Here is a 20,700-nt window from a genome sequence, read left to right on the forward strand (position 1 = left end):
GCATCAAACCCAGGTCTCCCATATGGTGGGCAGATTCTTTACCATCTGAGCCACAAGGGAAGCCCAAGAATACTGGAGTGGGTGTCCCATCCCTTCTTCAGTGAATCTTCCCAACCCAGGAATTGAACTGGGGTCTCCTGCATTGCAGTTGGATTCTTTATCAACTGAGCTCTCAGGGAATTTGTGCTAACACATTTAATATCAGTGAAAATTTTAATTAAAACAAAATACATGTACTTTGAGAACTACCCTCTCCTCAACTTCTACATGTACTTAAAAATAATTTAAAAAGCATGTCAGTTGCTTCCTGTTAATTTTCCTTTGCACATGACGGTTTACAACATAAAAATAGGTTTCACAGTTTAGTACTCCATTAAAATGCAGCCACCTTCCAGATCTCAGCAGTCCATTCTCTGGAAAAGCAAATTTTCTTTGTTAATGAGTTAATGAGTTTCCACAACAGAAAAACTATAGTTCTGAGACACATTCTGGAGAGTCTTCAGATGTTGACAAGACCTTGATATTTTGTATTTAAGGACAGCCTGTGGGTTCATGAGTATCTCTCTGCATCCCAAGAAAAATGATTTAGAAGTAATGGCAAATTAAAACAATAACCAAAAATTTACCCAACTGTATCTATTTATCTTAAATCTACTTGGAATTTTTGAAAAATTAATCCAAGTTTTGTGGTACAGAACCATGGTTTGTACATAGATGTCATGTGGGCCATGGAATTACTGTGAAGAAAGACAGTTCAGGGCGAACAATAGCTCAAAAGTCATTTCCTAAAGTAAAAGATATTAAAGTTTGTACCTAGAACCTCATGTGAAATATTTTTTCTCTCCAAGAACTCTTCCCATGCCTGATCTCATTTAAGTAGAAAAGTAGGCATGTTTTTTCTTCTAGAGACAGAAATTGGGTGAAAAGAGTTTTGTAATGCTCTTGTAATGTAAAAATATGGCAAGTATTTAAATTGCTAAACTGTAGGAAATGTCAGAGAAATATTTGTCTTCTTTGGATTCCTAAAGATGAATTGTGCACAAACATAACCATAATATAATGTATGAGTAAATATCTCTGTTTTTATGGTAGAGGCTTCCCTCATAGTTCAGTTGTTAAACAATCTGCCTGCAATGCAGGAGACCCTGTCCTGGGTTAGGAAGATCTCGTGGAGAAAGGATAGGCTATTCATTCCAGTATTATTGGGCTTCCCTGGTGACTCAGATGGTAAAGAATTGCCTGCAATGTGGGGGACCTGGGTTCAATCCCTGGGTTGGGAAGATCCCCTGGAGGAGGGCATGGCAACCCACTCCAGTATTCTTGCCTGGAGAATCCCCATGGACAGAGGAGCCTGGTGAGTTGCAGTTCATGGGGTTGCTAAAGAGTTGGACACAACCGAGTGACTAAGCACCACACACAGCAAATATCTCTGTATTTACAGCAGACTTTGCCTGCGATGTAGGGATTGAAGGGCCATGAGAAGCCTCTGTTTTACTCAAAGTTTGTTCCTGGGAGAGATGATTTGACTAGATCTGTCCTGAAAAACATGGCTTAATACTTATACCAACCTTGAGGAGAAAAGTTATGGGCCCTGGGACTGATAACATTTTGTGGCAGCTAAGAGAGCAGCTTTGAAGCTAGACAATCAGCCTTGGTCTCCACCCCAGCGCCATCTCTTTCTAGTTGAACATCCTTGTGCAGATTACTTAGTTTCTCTGAACCTTAATTTTCTCTTATATAAAATGAGAAAAATATGTCTAGTTTTCAGATTGCTGTAAGATTAAATATTAAAATGTACAAAAATTTTCCTTCATATGTCTGGCATATAATCTACTCTCAATAAATATAATATGTATGATTAACAAAGGTCTGTCTAGTCAAAGCTATGGTTTCTCCAGTAGTCATGTATGGATGTGAGAGTTGGGCTATAGAGAAAGCTGAGCACAAAAGAATTGATATTTTGAACCTTGGTGTTAGGGAAGACTCTTGACAGTGTCTTGGACTGTAAGGAGATCCACCCAGTCCATCCTGAAGGAAATCAGTTCTGAATATTCATTGGAAGGACTGATGCTGAAGCTAAAACTCCAATACTTTGGCCACCTGAAGTGAAGAACTGACTCATTTGAAAAGATCCTGATGCTGGGAAAGATTGAAGGCAGGAGGAAAAGGGAATGACAGAAGATGAGACTGTTTGATGGCATCACCGACTCAGTGGACATGAGTCTGAGTAAACTCTGGGAGTTGGTGATGGACAGGGAGGCCTGGTGTACTGCAGTCCATGGGGTCACAAAGAGTCAGACATGACTGAGCAACTGAACTGAACTGACCTTAAGAATTATTGAAATCATGGAAGCCTGGTTTTAGAGCATGTTTGTAACATCACTGAAATTCCGAGAAGATTCCATAGTACTTAGGAACTGATACTTCAGAAAGAGCTTTATGGCTTCTGTTTAATGAGACTCTGGTTAATTTTCTGTTATAGAATACAGCGAACTGGTATGCAAACTCTCTGATCTATATTGTAAAGTAATTAACCTCCAATTTAAATAAATAAATTTATATTTAAAAAGAGAAATGAACTGTGTGTATATATATATATATATATATACACACACAAAACAAACAAACAAAGATAGCTCCCTTATGGGCAAGTGTTCAGTTTATAAGAATGACTGCTCGCTTTTCAGACATACTGCCAAAACTCACCAGCTTAGTGTTTCTCACAGTAGTTCATTTTTAAGTTTGATATTCCTGACAGAATGCCCCAGAAAAACAAGGATAGATAAGTCTACACCAATTCACACTTCATATTTCTTTTAACAGTTTTAGACAAATATCAGCTGAGTGTAAAGATGTATTGTTCATTACTTTCCCAACTTATTTTTAAAATTTCTCCTCTAAAAACCTTAATTTTTGTTACCATCATGGTTCAATAGGCCATGAAAAGATTCACTGCTTTAAATATCTCACTTGATGTTACCGCTAGTTACCACCAGCTTCCTTTTTCCATTATTCTTTCTTTAATGAAAAGATCATTTTACTTTTTGTACTTAGTGTTTTGGGAAATATGGACTGTCCTTTGCATTTTAGGAAGGTTCTACTTAAATGGCTAATTTTGCAGAATTTGATTTGTGATAGTCTGATTATACCAGTTAGTCAATATTCTTAGGGACTGGTAGAATATTCTGTCTGCTCCATAGGTAGCAGAGGGACTTAGCTTAAAATGGGCTTCTTCCTTTCTTGTTGCAGACTTTGTGCTACAGAGTGAGTAGAATCAGTGTTTACATTAAATTTTTTCTTGGCCACGTATCTCTGTCCTTTTCTTCAGGAAGTACGCTTAAAAGGGTACATCATACAGCCTGCCTTTCAAACTGCCATTTTGTGTTCTACCGTACCTGATCTGGATCATATAGGCTCCTGCCTGCTCTGTATCGGCTGGCAGTGTGCCCTCACAGCAATGCCACTAAAAGGGTGAAAGTCTGGAGATGGTTTTCATGGCAGTTTCAAATCGAGGAACACACACTATGACAGACTGGAGCAAAACACAACTTTGAAAGCCTTTACCATCTTCCAGTGTGTGACATTAATTATCCTGCCTCCAGCTTGTCTTTGGATCTTGCCTGTACCATTTCTACCTATTCAAACTCTAACTTCACACCCTCACTTTGAACCTCAGCTCCTCCATGCAGCCTTCTTTGATTTGTTTTCCTCCACCAGGAAGTGATCTCTTCTGCTTTAGGCTTTCCAAATGCTTTCTCTTTAACTGCTGTATTGAATTTACTATATTCTATCCTGCTAGAAAATAAACTCTTTTAGGGCAGAGTCTGCTCAAGTGGGTTAATGAGTAGAAAGCTTCTGAAGTCAGATATATCTGAATTAAAATCTTTGTTTTGTCATTTATAGACCTTAGACAAATAGCTATAATATATTGCACTGTAGCAGAAAGTGAAAAGGAACTAAAGAGTCTCTTGATGAAGGTGAAAGAGGAGAGTGAAAAAGCTGGCTTAAAACTCAGCATTCAAAAAACTAAAATCATGGCATCTCATCCCATCATTTTATGGCAAATAGGTGGGGAAACAGTGGAAACAGTGACAAACTTTATTTTCTTGGGCTCCAAAATCACTGCAGATGGTGACTGCAGCCATGAAATTGAAAGGCACTTGCTCCTTGGAAGAAAATCTATGATAAACCTAGACAGTGTCTTAAAAAGCAGAGACATTACTTTGCTGACAAAGGTCCATCTAGTCAAAGCTATGTTTTTTTCCAGTAGTCATGCATGAATGTGAGAGCTGGACCATAAAGAAGGCTGAGCACTGAAGAATTAATGCTTTTGAACTGTGGTGTTGGAGAAGACTCTTGAGAGTTCCTTGGACTGCAAAGAGATCCAGTCAGTCCATCCTAAAGGAAATCAACCCTGCATATTCATTGGAAGGACTGATGCTGAAGCTGAAACTCAAATACTTTGGCCACCTGATATGAAGAACCAACTTATTGGAAAAGACCCTGATGCTGGGAAAGATTGAAGGCAGGAGAAGGCGATGATGAAAAATGAGTTGGTGGATAGCATCACTGACTTGATGGATATGAGTTTGAGCAAGCTCCAGGAAATGGTGAAGGACAGGGAAGCTGGATGCTGCAGTCCATGGGGTTGCAAAATTCAGACATGACTGAGTGACTGAACAGCAACAACAACAATTGCACTATAATTTTCTCACTGGGAAAAGGGAGAAAATAGTGCTCCATTACAGGCTCATTATGAGGATTAAATTGCACCAAGTCCAGTGCTTGGAACATAGCAGGCATTTCATAAATTGTAACTATCAATACTATATTAACACAGGAAAGTATATTTGGGAAAGTTTTTTTTAACATCCAAGTGTTGAAACAGATAATTTTTAGATAAGGTAAGTTGAACATATCTTTCTTAAGCATCTTAGCTAAAGCTAGAGAAAAGGAATGTTAAAAAGTTATATGTTAGGTGTAGCAAAAGTTTATAGTCAATTTCTGTGGTGGAATTGTATTGCTCTAATATATAAAGAACTTTTTGGATGTTGAGAACATTGCTGATGCTTATGACGCTTAGTCACATTACAAGATGACCAATTATCTTCTGAAATCCAAAAGTATATCACCAGCAGCTTTCTGAACAACCTCCTCAGTTGAAGTATCTCTCTCTCTCTCTTCAACCTAACAGTAATCGTAATAATATTATCTTCCATCAACTCTTTTCTTTGAATGTTTATTTCAGGAACATTTAGCCTTCTATAACATGCCTATTCATTAGAAGTAGTTTTCTTGTTCTCTTTCTAATAGTTTCAGAAATGAATAAGTCTCTTACTTAGATTGTGCACTTTCCTGAAGAGTATATTATGGGTTTTCTGGGATTCTTTTTGTTAAGCCTTTTAAAAAATTGCTTTTATTTTGCATAAGGAATATAAACAGTGAGTAAATAGTTCATTTCAGCTTTTGTATACCATTAACATCAACCATATGACAATAATTTATTTCAGCATGACACTTGACCCTTATCAACACAGGTTTGAACTGCTCAGGTCCACTTTTACACGGATTCTTTTCACAGTAAATACTACAATACTACACAATCTGTGTTGGTTGAAGCCTCATATGTGTAACTGCAGCAATGGATGAACCACATATATGGAGGGCCCATTATAATTTTGACATAGATTTTTGACTGTGTGGAGAGTTAGATTTCTTAAATCCCACTTTGTTCAAGGTTAGCCATTTCACAATTTTTTAAAAATGTAGACTATCCAGCTATATTTCACCTATAAGATTTTAAAAATGTCAAATGCAAACTAAGAAGACAGTTCAAGTGTGGCTCACCTTTCTAGGTCCTGTGCTCTTTAGTTCGAACACATCCATTGTGTAATTGACCCTACGTCCATAGTGGTCAAATTGAACATTTCCTGTTAGTCCTTGAATTTGAACCTATGAATGAAAAAGAAAATCTACACATGTAATCATTTGCCATTTTACTTACAGAAATCTTTACTTTATCTGCTAGGCTTATGACTACACATAGGTGTGGAACTATAATCTATAAGCAACTCACTAAAAAAGCCATGGGGTATTTGAGCTACTGGGATAGAATTCAATAGATGAATATCAAAGAACTATATAAGTGATTCTGTTATGTACTTGAAAGATAAATATTTTTTTATTATGAACTTTCCATTGTACTTCTTCAATTTTGAAATATTATTTATAAGAATAAAAACATGGTTTCCTTTTTAGTTACTTTTCAATTTTATCTACACATCCATATAATAGGTTAAATAACCCTGATAACCAGAGCAGATCATATTTCTCCTTGCTAATGTTAAAATTAAGACATTCAGAAAAATAAACACATTTTTGAAAATATTCAAGTGTATTTTATTCCAAATCCTTTTAATTCATTTAAACTTATGTTCTGAACCTGTGGCATTTCAGAACATTTAAAATGTATTACTAAAAATACACACATATTATAGTAATCGTTTGTTAGTATAACTATAAAAGACTAAAATAAATACTTAATCCAAGGTTACAAGGCAATCTGAAGGTTTATTGAGACAGTCAGTAGATTAGTAGTCTAAGACTGTATGCCAAATATTTCAGGTTCTTCCTCATTCTGGGTCCAAGGTGGGCTTGTTCTTTATGGACCCTTTCTGGTTAGCTAGGTCTCTGTGACTCTTTCTGACAAAAGCGTTGTAAACACATGTAATGAGTGCTAAAGTATTTAATTGCCAATTAGAAACCTCCCTACAACTCTTTTCTTTTGCAGCATTCAAGATGGTAGCTGCTATGTCAGCTTGGGCCCCTGAGTGATTATAAAAAGCAGAGTGCCCCTACTAATCTGATGTGTGTCTGTGAGTGTGAAATCCTCCTTTACTGTTTTAAGCCACTGAAGCTTGGGGTTGTTTATTACTGTTACATAACCTAGCTTAATGGCTAAGCATCTACAGCATCTACATAACATATAAACACCAGTATTCTATCTAGTGGGCTTCCGAGGTGGCACAGCGGTAAAGAAGCTGTCTGCCAAACAGGAGATGTGGGTTCGATTCCTTTGTTGGGAAGATCCCCTGGGGGGAGAAATGGCAAACCACTCCAGTATTCTTGCCTGGGAAATTCCATGGACAGAGGATCCTGGCAGACTACAGTCCATGGGTTCACAAAGAGTTGGGCATGACTTAGTGAATAAACCACTACCTCCACCATTCTATCCAGTATCCTATGTAGAAATGTCTCAGAAATGACAATGGCTCAATATATTAAAATGGAAATTGTAATATATAGGTATTTGCCAATAGATTATTTTGTTTTCCTGAATACTCCATTTAAAAAGGACAGTGAAATAAGTTGAAGGTTTCCCAGGTTGTTCTAGTGGTAAAGAACCTGCCTGCCAATGCAGGAGACATAAGAGATGCAGGGTTGGGAAGATACCCTGGAGGAGGGCATGGAAATCCACTCCAGTATTCTTGCCTGGAAAATCCCATGCACCCTGGCAGGCTGCAGTCCATAGGGTTGCAAAGAGTTGGACACAGCAGAAGTGACTTAGCACACATGCACTTGTGAAACAAACTGAACATAAATAAAATTGTGAGTTACCTGTTTGAGTGTCCTCTCCATGTCAATTCCCTGGCCCCATGGAGCAGCTGGATTTGCCAGACAATCTCCAGCATTTCCTCTCCTGGAAATATCAATTTTCTGTCTTCTGAGACTTCGGAATGTTTCAGCCATCACAAGGACTCCATCATAAGTCAGAGCAGATGTATACTAACAAAATTAAAGTAAATATAATGGTAAAATGTTAAATTCTTATCAATCTTTAGGATTTGTCTGGGGACTCTGTGGGTTTTTGACATAAAGTACCATGGTGTCTGAAGGTCAGATAAATTACTGCCCTTAATTTAACTTAACCTTAAATTAAATTCCTTTAATTTAACTTTAATTAATTTCCTATAGCTGCAGAAATTTCTACTTTTGCCTTATCACAAACACTGTATATCAGTTCTTACCACTATGATTTTAAAAAGGAAAAAACATACTCTGTAAAATAGAAATTCTATTGCACAGCTTTCCATCAGTTGGGAGAAGCAAACCCTCTAGGTGAGGTCTTTCTGTTGTGTCCAAGTAGAAACAGCTAATGTATTTCTTAAAAAGATTAAATGCAGTATTTCCACAATCTACCTTGTAATCTCTTGCTGTGGGTGAGCCTCAGGAGGGCTGGGGTATTTCACTCTTTTCTTCTCTCAATGTCCATCAGGTTTTCCTTATATTTCATATATATTTTTTGACTTAAAGTGTTTATCTCTGTCTAGTTTTTCAGAAGAATGAATGGGAATACTTACTGTTACTTTAAATATAGGGTACCGGAAGTAACATCTACTTATTTACCAAATGTATATACACATTGCTAAATAAACATGAGTACTGTTATGCCCATGCCTGCAGAGTGTGCTCAGGAAGGTTAGATCACTTCTCTAAGTTTCTATTGTAACTTAGGATCAAAGTGGAGAAATGAAATATAGATCATCTGTTTTCTGATGATCTCCCATGCTTCTCTTTGAGAAAAGAGAAATAATCTCAGGAAAAGATTATTAAGGTTAAGAGAGAAAATGAAGAAAAACTGAGAAGAAACTGTGGTTTGTTTAATCTGAAAATCAAGAGAACAAGGAATACTTATAAAATCTGTTTACAGAATTCCTAATCATATGAAAAATATGGTACGATTTTCTTGAAGTGTGGCAGAGCATCAACCACTGATCATGATGAAAAACTACATTTTCTCTTTCAAGAATTTTATATATGCACAATTCTATATGATTAACACATTTTAAGCTTATACTAAGGGTAGTTTTGTGTCATGGAACATGGAAGATGATCTTGATTTGCTGCTTATAAATTAAGAAAAATCATTAGAAATTTAAATTGTAGAAAGTAAACTTAGGCAATATGACTATTGAGTATAGCAATCAGTTTTCCCAGGAAGGACTGAAATACAGATAAGATAAAGAATACAAACTCTAACAAAGAACTTTTCAATGGTAAAGAATCTAATTAAAGCTTCATCAGAAAGATTTATATGTGACATATAAATTATAAGTCTTGCTATATATTCTTCAAGGACATGAAAAAATGGACTTAAAGATAAGCATCAGTTCAGTTCAGTTCAGTCTTTCAGTCGTGTCCTACTCTCTGCGACCCCATGAATCGCAGCATAATTGGAGTGGTATAGTTGATGAAAATTAAGATACTTAACCAAAAATGGATATATCTCCTCCCCTGCCTGGACCAACATACTTTTGGGTAGAGAAAGCCATCAAATCATCTTTCTGGATGGCAAGAAAAGAAAAACAAGCATTGACACAGAAAGAAAAAAAAAAAAGCAATGCTAGCATTTTAGGATTAAGAGAGAAAAAAAGAAAACTATTGTTGTTTTTCTAAATGGGAGAAAAAAGCTGAGAAGATATGACATCAGAAAAGCAAAAGCACTTGCTGTGTTTAAAAAGTCCATTCATTTTAATGAAACAAGTGAACTACAAAAGAGAACAGATATCGTACAGACTGGAGCAGAGTAAAGCGGATATTCAGCCAGTGGCAAAGCCTTTTGACAGGTCATAGAGCTGATAAATGGAAAGAAGCAGTAGTTAAAATTGGTTTTACTTTTTAAAAGGATTTCATTATTTTCTATGAGTGCTATTGTGCAAGTCAAAGAAATCATATTTATGGGCACATATGCCCGTAAATTTCTAGATGGAATCTAAAAATTCTTATTAAACATGCTCTTCATTTTGGAGGTAAGGCACACTTCCCTGGTAGCTCAGATGGTAAAGAATCCGCCTAAAATAAGGGAGATCTGGGTTTGATCCCTGGTTTGGGAAGATACCCTGGAGAAGGAAATGGCAATCCACTCCAGTATTCTTGCCTGGAGAATTCCATGGACTGAGGAGTCTGGTGAGCTACAGTCCATGGGATCGCAAAGAGTCGGACACAACTGAGCAACTAACACTAACTGAAACTATGTGTTGACCTAGAGCTATTTATTGCTTTAAGCAGTGATTAGAATGATGGGATGAATTCTGTTTATCACAGATTGTATATAAAAGGTATAGTTTGGTGGAATCATAGTGCAGTAACAGGGGTCTGGATTTTTAGAAGAAATAACTACATGAATTCTAATTCCATTCATAGATTTATGGAAATGTGTAGTATGTTTTCTGTTTACAAAGTACAAAACAGAACAGAATAAAATAAAATAATGACTATTTTCTGTGTAGTTGTGAGGATAAAATTTCATATTATATCAGAGAGTTCTTTGAAAAGTGTGCTAGACACTGGCTAGGAACTGTGACAACTACATGTGTGTGAAGTCACTTCAGTCCTGTACTACTCTTTGCAACCCCATAGACTGTAGCCCACTAAGCTCCTCGACTGTGGGATTCTCTATGCAAGAATGCTGGAGTGGGTTGCCATTTTCTCCTACAGGGAATCTTTCTGGCCCAGGGATCAAACTCATGTGTCTAATGTCTCCTGCATTGGCAGGAAGATTCTTTACCACTAGTGCCACCTGGGAAGCCTACACAGATGGCCCAAAGGTGTAGTGTTAAAGTCCTGTCTAGTGTTCCTGAGTGCAAGAAAGCTGTGATGTGCTTTATAGAGAAAATATATGTTCAATAAGCTTTGTTCAGGCTTGAGTTATACTGCTACTGACTGTGAATTCAGTTAATATTAACTGATTGACAATATCTTAAATAAGATATGTTTAAACAGAAACACACATATAACAAAGCGTATGTGTTGATTGGTTGACAAAACTGTTGTGCCTAACTTTGTAATTTTCCTTAGAAGTAAGGGTTCAATATTCACTCATTCAGTGTTCATGGCAGCTTTATAGAATGTAACTACCATAAATAATGAGAACTGACTGTATGTATTTATTAAATGGTCACTGGATACCTAGCATACTAAGATAGCTGTGAAAAATAAAACAAAGTACCCAAAGCTATGACATAGATAAGTCTGGTTGGAGATTATCAAATAGTACACCTTATGATAGGCTAAAGGCAAAAGAGGGAAGGAATAACCATACCAGTGTATCTGGACAGAAGGATCACAGTGGACAAATATTATTACACATTGTCACTGAGATTAAAACAAAACAAAACAGTTACAAGGAACCACAAGACACTGCCAAGAAGTTTGAAGCCCATTCTAGATACTGAAACTCTCAGGATAACAAGGACTTGAATAGATGGTTTATAGAATTAATGCTGAGATTAAAAAAATAGCTGAAAAATATGTGAGAAAGAAAGAGAAGAAAGAGAAGGGCAAGACTGTCTCTACATACACTGATGAATAATGGGAGGAACATGCTGTAAAGGAAATTATTCAGATGGGTTTGGAAGGAAGCCTGATGCTTGTTTTTCCTTTTGTGTTAATATTTGAAATAATTGAGCCTTCAGGATAATTTTCCTCTGAGCCAGCTTGAAGGAAAAGCAGACTGAAAGACTTCTTAAGTTTCTTTTTATCCTGAAGGTGGTGTGCATCTTGAAGATATTTTTGCTTTTTAATATGCTTTCATATGTATTATCTAAGCTTGCAAAGTGGTGCAATATAGTGGACAATGCTCTTGTCTAAGGCTCAAGGAGTTCATAACTTGGTCCTGGGCAAACATTTCACAAATCTGGTCCTTGACTCAAGGACAATCAATTAACATACCATTTAATATCTTGCATTTAGAAATTTGCAAAATCAGGGGGTGGACTATAGTGCTTGACACCTAGCAGATACTCAGTAAATGCTTTCTTTTGAAAGTAGTGAAAATGGTATGACTAGCCAAACTCCTATACTACACAGAGGAAATTGACAAAACTGGAAGAACTGAGATTTTCTACTGTAGATTATAGTTTTCTAGGCTTCAAATTCCAAATTATGTTTGAAACTTTTTACTTGGATACACTGTCAATGAGAGATTAGTAAAAGTTGTTTAAATGATGATGTCTTATTATCAGTTCAGTTCAGTTCAGTCGCTCAGTCATGTCTGATTCTTCATGATCCCATGGACTGCAGCATGCCAGGCCTCCCTGTCCATCACCAGCTCCTGGAGTTTACTCAAATTCATGCCCATTGAGTCGGATGGCATTACCAACTCAATATCTTATTATGGAAAAGCTCAAAACCACTAAGTTAGAGTTTAAGAAACATTATGTCATTATCTACATGATATCGAAGGAATTTATCTTTTCAGGAGAGAAAAAAATGTGCTTATGATCAGAAATTTACCAACTCCCTTTGCAAATATCAATAACATACTTCTGCAATGTCTGTCAGATAAAATTAAACAATCTGACATTTTACTGTTAAATTGAAAGAGAAAATTTTGCCGAAGCTATATATTTTACCACTTTCCTTACTTATTGTAAATCATTTTGCAAATATAGTTGTTTTCTGAGTGGAATAGTTACTAGTGGTTATTCACATTTGAAATAATTTTAAAAATATATAATTTATTCAGGGACATTCACATGCAAATTAATAATAATAATAAACTACTTAAGAAATGGCTAACATCTCCATAAAATATAAAAATTTAGAAAATATTGATTTGTGTGACAAATAGTGACAAAATATTTCTGTCCCAGGCCACACTATGCCTGACAAAATATTACTAGAAGAACTGTATAATGAACTTTCTACCTTAAATTTTAAAAAGTACTAAAAATACATAAGATAAAAACAAACAAATACCTTTGGAGGTGTCTCAGATCCTGGATATTCTCTCTGATCTAGTTTCTTCCAGCGATCCATTAATTTGGTCACCATAGGTGTATTAAAATCTACCAACTGGAATCCTGTAACATTGGCTCCACCGTGTATAAATCTCTCAAGAGAAATATCCTTGAATCCCTATAAAAATCAGTATGACAGTTTGTTAAGCTTAGTTAATTATTGGAGTTAATAGCTAACATTTTGGCTCCTCAATGTTAACATGAATTGATAACCAATATGATTTAAAAGTGATGGCTATAAACAACTGGAAGATTATGTAAATGTTGACATAATAACAATTATGTCAATTTAGCCGTTAAACTCTGTCATTCAAAATCTAATGCATGACACCACATCAACAACAACAACAACAAAGACAAAAATCACATGATCACCTCACCAGATATAGAAAAAAGATTTGACAAAATTCGCCATCCATTCATGATAAATATTCCCATCAAAGTGAATATAATGGACACATATATCAACATAAAAGCTATTTGTGACAAACCCACTGTCAACATAATATTCAATGGTGAAAAGCTGAAAGCCTTCTTGCTAAAATTTGGAATAAAACAAGGATGCCCACTGTCACCTCTTCTATTCAACATACAATTGAAAGTCCTAGCCACAACAATTAGACAAGAAAAAGAAACAAAATGTTATTCAAATTGGTAGGGAAAAGGTAAAGTTGTCATTATCTGCAGATGACATGATATTATATATAGAAAACTCTAAAGATTCCACAGAAAAACTACTAGAACTGATAAAAAATAAATTTAGCATGGTAATAGGATACAAGATTAACATACAGAAATCTGCTGCATTTTTAACACTAATAACACATATCAGAAAGTGAATGTAAAAAAAAATTATTAGATACATCAAAAAAAACTTAAAATACCTGGGCATAAACTTCACCACAGAGGTGAAAGACTTAAATGCTAAGATCTATAAAACAATGATAAAGGAAACTGAAGACGATTCAAAGAAATAGAAAAATAACCCATGCTCTTAGATTGGAAGAGTTAATACTATTAAAATGGCCAACTACCTAAAGTAATATACAGATTTAATGAGATCCTTATCAAATAACAGTGACATTTTTCACAGAACTAGAATGAATAATCCTAAAATTTATATGGAGCCACAAATGACCCAGAATTAAAAAGCAATCTTGAAGAAAAAGAACAATGGTGGAGGCCTAACTGTCTCACACTTCAGACAGTCATATAAAGCTACAGTAATCAAAACAGCATGGTCTTGGCACAAAAACAGACATATGGGTCAATAGAACAGAATAGAGAGCCCAGGAAAAAACCAACACAACCTACAGTCAGTTAATCTTCAATGAGACAGCCAAGACTACATAATGGAGAAAAGGAAGTCAATTTCTTCAGCAAGTGGCTTGGGAAAGCTGGACAGCTGCATATAAATCAATGATGTAAGAACATGCCCTCACACCATACATAAATATAAACTCAGAATGGCTTAAAGATTTAAATACAAGACCTGATCCCATGAAACTCCTAGAAGAAAACATAGGCAAAACCATCTCTGACATAAATTGAGCACTATTGCCTTGGTTAGTCTCTGAAAGCCAAAAAATAAAAAAAATTAAAAAAAAATAAAAGCAAAAATAAACAAATGGGAACTAATCAAATTTAAAAACTTTTGAGCAGCAAAGGAAATCATAAACAAAATGAAAGGGCTACCTACAGGGTGGAAGAAAATATTTGCAAATGATGTGACTGACAAGGACTTAATACAAGTGCTCATACAGCTTAATATCACAAAGACAAGCAACCCAATCAAAAAAAAAATGGGCAGAAGACTTATACTGACATTTTTCCAAAGAAGACATTCAGATGGTCAAAAAACACATGAAAAATGCTCAACATTGCTTATCATTAGAGAAATGCAAATCAAAATCACAATGAGGGATCACCTCACACAAGTCAAAATAGACATCTTCAAAAAGTCTACAGATAATAAATGCTGGTAAGGGTGTGGAGGAAAGGGAGCTCTCTGACACTGTTTGATGGGAATGTAAATTGGTATAACCACTACTGAGAACAGTATGGCAGTTCCTTAAAAAACTAAAAATAGAGTTGCCATATGATTCAGCAGTTCTACTCTTGGGCATATATCTGGAGAAAATTCTAATTTGAAAAGACATCTGCACACCAGTGTTCATAGTGGCATGATTTACAATTACCAAGACATGGAAACAACCTAAATGTTCATCACAAATGAATGAATAAAGAAGATATGGCATATACACATTATGAAATATTGCTCAACCATAATAGAAAGAATGCATGCAGCAACATGCATGGGCCTAGATATTATCATACTCTGCCTGAACTGTCAGATAGAGAAGGACAAATATCATATGATATCACTTGTATGTGGAATTAGAATAAAATAATACAAATTAATTCATTTATAAAACAGACAACAGACATAGGAAGCAAATATATGTTTACTAAAGGTGGAGAGGTGGGAAGGATAAATTAAGAATTTGGGATTAATAAATATATACTACTACATACAAAATAGATAAACAGTATGCTAACATATATAATAGGGAACTACATTCAATATTTTAAAATAATCTATAATGGAAAATAATCTGAAAAAAAAAATATATATAAATACATATATACACACACGCATGAGTATGTGTATAACTGAATCACTTTTCTTTACATCTGAAACTAACACATTACAAATCAAGTATATTTCAATTAAAAAATATAACACATGAGAAAAGGATAACCCTGTATGCAAGACAGCAAAAGAGACACAGATGTATAGAATGGTCTTTTGGACTCTGTGGGAGAGGGAGAGGGTGGGATAATTTGGGAGAATGGCATTGAAACATGTATAATATCATATAAGAAATGAATCGCCAGTCCAGGTTCAATGCAGGATACAGGATGCTTGGGGCTGGTGCACTGGGATGACCCAGAGGGATGGTACGGGGAGGGAGGAGGGAGGGGGGTTCAGGATGGGGAACGGGTACACCCGTGGTGGATTCATGTTGATGTATGGCAAAACCAATACAATATTGTAAAGTAATTAGCTTCCAATTAAAATAAATAAATTAAAAAGAAAGAAAGAAAAGGATATAAATGTTTCTAGTTCAGTTCAACTCAATTTAACAAGTATCAGTATTTCTGAAAAGCCTCTGAGTGCCTTTTATGAAGCATGGAGGAGGATTCAGGAGATGAATGAAAAGCATCAAATATAAGACACCTAAGCAGACACGTGTCTTATGTGAAAATGTGTCTTATAATAATATTAAGATTTTATGGTACTCTGAGTCTGTGATGTGTAACACTTTTCACGGAGGTTCAGCTTAGATACAAAGTGGTTTAAAAGAAGATAGAGATAGTGTTTTGAGACAGAGAGAGTGAAAGCTTTGATTATATCAGTCACTACACTCCTCATAGTTCTGGGAAGTGGCAGTGCATGAGAAGAGAGCAAATAGGCCATTTACGTGTGGTAGGGAAATATACAAGTCCCAGCAGGTGGAGTGAGGAAGGTGGACAGGAAGGTGTAACCTCATTTGGTTCAGAGGTAGTTCACTAAGTTAAACAAATTCTGGAAAAAAGTTATTTATTTTCTAGCTGTATCTTTCTATCATCTATCTGTTTCTCTCATTTCTCTCTCTCTCTACCTTTTACATATGTATTCCATACCTGGCTCTACTTTTTCATTAGAAATTTGAGGTAACTTACAAAAACACACACCCAATTTTATAAACAAACAATTATAGGAAAAAGACAAAAAGTATATTACAAAAGTGAATTATTATAACCAAAGACAGTAACTCAGACAAAAGTAAACCACACACAGAGTTTGAAGCATCTGCACTTGCTTTCCTGTCTGTCCCCTTTAGGTATTTAGGAAATCTTTTTAAAAATGTGAATTTGATTCAGTAGTCTTGAGAAAAAGTTTATCTTTTTCCCTTTTTTTGTCAACATAAATTATGCAGCAGTGACCCTACAGTTATAGTAGGAATCAAGGAGAAGAGGCAAACCTAGTGTTACCTATCCTGTTGCATGTGTCTCAGCCATGATTTTGGAAACTTCCCTGTTTTTAATTTTAATAACAAAGAGGAATTTCTTTCTAGCCAATATATGCATGTTACTATCCGGCTATTGGCAACTAAGGGACGAAGAAAGACCCAGAGTGTGTTTCCATAGTTAATATTAATGCTGGGCTGATTATGGATCAGGCATTGTGGTAAGCACATTCCACTGATTATCAATCTAATTTAATTCTCACAACAAACTTATGAGATATATCCTATCTTAAAAATGACGAAGCCAAGTGTCAGTGGGCTAAAGCAAAACTAGTTAAGATCTCCCAGCAAATACATATTAGAACCAAAAGATTCTCAACTTTGCTTTCTAAAAATTATGCTCTTGTGTATTTTTACACAAATATGTGTTTTCCCTTGAAGAAATAGGGCTTCCGTTGTGGATCAGCTGGTAAAGAATCCGCTGCAATGTGGGAGACCTGGGTTCGATCCCTGGGTTGGGAAGATCCCCTGGAGAAGGGAATGGCTATCCACTACAGTATTCTGGCCTGGCGAATTCCATGGACTATACAGTCCATGGGGTTGCAAAGAGTTGGACACGACTGAATGACTTTCACTTTTCATGTGTTTTTAATTTTGATACTTATCATAATATTTTTAGGAGAGGCAGGGAGATACTGTAGAAAGCAATCCAGGCTCTGAATCTCATTTTTGCAACTTTCTAACCTTAGGTTTCCCACATGCAAAATAAGAAAGATAATGCTAATACAGCTGGTTTGAATTTAATAAATAATGGCTACTGTTAATTAATTAAGTCAATAAATATTTATTTCATGTCAATTACATGCTAGCTGATTTGACAGTTCATCAGTAATATTCTCATTTTACTGGGAAGAAAATTAGACACCAGAAATCAGACATATGATTTTTGAAACTGGAGAAACACTATCAATCTCTAGCTAGTTAAATGTCAGTTGAGCATTTGTTGATAAAAATGAGAAGATAGGGCAGACCCAGAGATAGGCAAATAATTTCAATTTTCCAAAAGCTACAGTGATTCAACTACTGCATTAGTTGCTAACTGATAACAGTATTATTTTATTTTAGGAGTTGGTGAAATAGAATACATGCCAAGTTTTTTGTTGTTGTTGTTTGTTTTTATAGAGTTTTCCCACAGTTACAATACCTACAGGCAAAGCTGCAGCCTTCAGAAAAATCATCTGATGTAAAGCCTAACTGATAAATAATAGTTTACATTTCTCTGATTCCATTCTGTTGCTATGCTGAAGGTAAAGGAAAAAAGATTACCAATCTGATTATAAGCTTCTTTTAGTTATAATCTAAAGAATGGTAAGTGACTCAGTTAATTTTAGCAATGTCTATTTGAGTATAGGCAATATTTTTTCTATCATATTTTAAACTAATTTCATATAGAAAATCGATAGGCTGTAGACTGGAAAGCAGTTTTAATAGAAGGTTACTTTGATGACTAAGTAGGTTTTAGTTTTTAAGCACAGGATACTGTGGAACTGTGGAACAAACAGTTTCCAGAACAAATTGTGGAAAATTCTTCAATAGATTGGAATACCAGACCACCTTTCCTGTTTCTTGATAAATCTGTATGCAGGTCAAGAAGCAACAGTTAGAACTGGACATGGAACAACAGACGGGTTCAAAATTGGGAAAGAAGTACTTCAAGGCTGTATATTGTCACCCTGCTTATTTAACTTCTATGCAGAGTACATCATGTGAAATGCCGGGTTGAATGAAGCACAAGCAGAAATCAAGATTGCTGGGAGAAATATCAATAACCTCAGATATGCAAATGACACCATCCTTATGGCAGAAAGCAAAGAAGAACCAAAGAGCCTCTTGATGAATGTGAAAGAGGAGAATGAAAATCTGGCTTTAAGCTCAACATTCAAAAAACAAAGATCATGGCATCCGATATATCACTTTATGGCAAATAGATGGGGAAACAATGGAAACAGAGAATTTATTTTTTTTTTGGGGGGGGCTCCTAAATCACTGCAGATGGTGACTGCAGCCAGTGGTGAAATGAAAAGATGCTTGCTCCTTGGAAGAAAAGCTATGACCAACCTAGACAGCATGTTAAAAAGTAGAGACATTACTTTGCCAATATGTAGTCAAAACTACAGTTTTCCAGTAGCTGTGTATGGGTGTGAGAGTTGGACTATAAAGAAAGCTGAACTCTGAAGAACTGATGCTTTTGAACTATGGTATTGGAGAAGACTCTTGAGAATTCCTTCGACTGCAAGGAAATCCAACCAGTTCATCCTAAAGGAAATCAATCCTGAATATTCTTTGGAAGGACTGATGTTGAAGCTGAAGTTCCAATACTTTGGCCACCTGATGTGAAGAACTGACTTATTTGAAAAGACCCTGATGCTGGGAAAGATTGAAGGGAGGAGGAGAAGGGGACGACAGAGTATGAGATGGTTTGATGACATAACCAACTCGATGGACATGAGTTTGAGCAAGTTTGAGCTCCGGGTATTGGTTATGGACAGGGAAGCCTGGCATGCTGCAGTCCATGGGTTCAGAAAGAGTTGGACATGACTGAGCTACTGAACCAAACTGAACTGACTGTGGAACTGAAAGTGTGGAAAACATTGTAATAAAATCATCTCTACAGTCCTAGAGCAGTGAAGGGAGAGGTGGTCAGTGGTTAAATAACTTAGTAAATAATGCCCCAGAGGGCAGAGGGGAGACCAGTGAGAGAGTTTCTGCTTATTGAAATGGGCTACTCAACAACATCTGCATTTCACAATAGTTAATGGCATCCTAAGAAAATATTAATTTCCAACTTGGCTTTCCTTTTAATTTTCATTTAGAGTTGGTACATCCTCTAAGAAGGAGAGGGAAAGTGAAAATAATAAATTAGAGAACTTCAGATATCCTGATGATTACTGATGTAAATATACAGGTTCATCATATCATATGTGTTTAATTAATACTTATTTTATATTTTTCTAATTAAGAAAGAATTTCTGTGTTTTGCATTTCAGGTTCACAGGTTGACTAAATCATACTGAGACAGCTCAGGTGCACTTAAAAGAAAGAGTGTCAAATAGAATGGGAGATATTCCCTTTTAACACCTTTTAAATGTTAGGTTAAAAATTGACTTGGGAAGGTGGTCCCAAGATGGTTGAGGAATAGGACAGAGAGACCACTTTCCCCCACAAATTCATCAAAAGTTCATTTGAATGCTGAGCAACTTCCACAAAACAACATCTGCACAGAAAGGCAGCCCCTTCTCTTCAAAAGGAGGTATGACAAAATATAAAAGACAAAAAGAGTGACAAAAGAGTTAGGGATGGAGACCTATCCTGGGGAGGGAGTCATGAAGGAGGAGTTTCCAAACAGCAGGAAACCCTCTCACCTGCAGGTCTGTGGGGAGTTTTGGAATCTCAGGGAGCAACATAACTGGGCAGAAAAAGAAAAAAAAAACCACAAAATAGGTGCCTAACCAAAACTCCCAGCAGAGAAGTAGCCCAGATGCTCGCATCAGCCACTGGAGGCTGGACAGGGAGGCACAGGCTGCATGCTTAGGGTAAGGACCAGAACTGAATACCCTGAGGAGAATCTGAGGGAGCTACCATGAGACAGCAGCCCAAACCGTGGGATAGCCAGAGAGAGAGAGAGAGAGAGAAAGAACTTTCCTGCAAAATGCTCTAACTTAATGCACAGCCTGGCCCACTCACAGAGCAAAGGATTGAGTGATCACCAAAGGAGTGCTAGCCAGTTGCATACCATCCCCTCCCTGTCAGAGGCAGAGAGACAGGTGGGCTACAGCCAGAGCCAGAAGGCAACGGGCTGCTCCAATCTCTGCCTCAGAGACCGGCAC

General features: G+C 36.2%; 1 protein-coding gene across 3 annotated transcripts in view; it reads right to left on the reverse strand.

Moving 5' to 3' along the window:
• GRIA4 (glutamate ionotropic receptor AMPA type subunit 4) overlaps positions 1-20,700 on the reverse strand; it is a 630,202-nt gene that overhangs the window by 76,079 nt on the left and 533,423 nt on the right. For all 3 annotated transcript variants that reach the window (XM_068988895.1, XM_068988896.1, XM_068988897.1), the window contains exons 6-8: positions 12,760-12,918; positions 7,618-7,785; positions 5,848-5,952 (exon numbers count right to left, since the gene is read on the reverse strand). In XM_068988895.1, the coding sequence (XP_068844996.1) occupies positions 5,848-5,952; positions 7,618-7,785; positions 12,760-12,918 (432 nt within the window). The remainder of the gene's footprint in view (positions 1-5,847; positions 5,953-7,617; positions 7,786-12,759; positions 12,919-20,700) is intronic.

The sequence above is a fragment of the Capricornis sumatraensis genome, chromosome 16, assembly GCF_032405125.1.
Source record: "Capricornis sumatraensis isolate serow.1 chromosome 16, serow.2, whole genome shotgun sequence".
Classification (NCBI taxonomy): domain Eukaryota; kingdom Metazoa; phylum Chordata; class Mammalia; order Artiodactyla; family Bovidae; genus Capricornis; species Capricornis sumatraensis.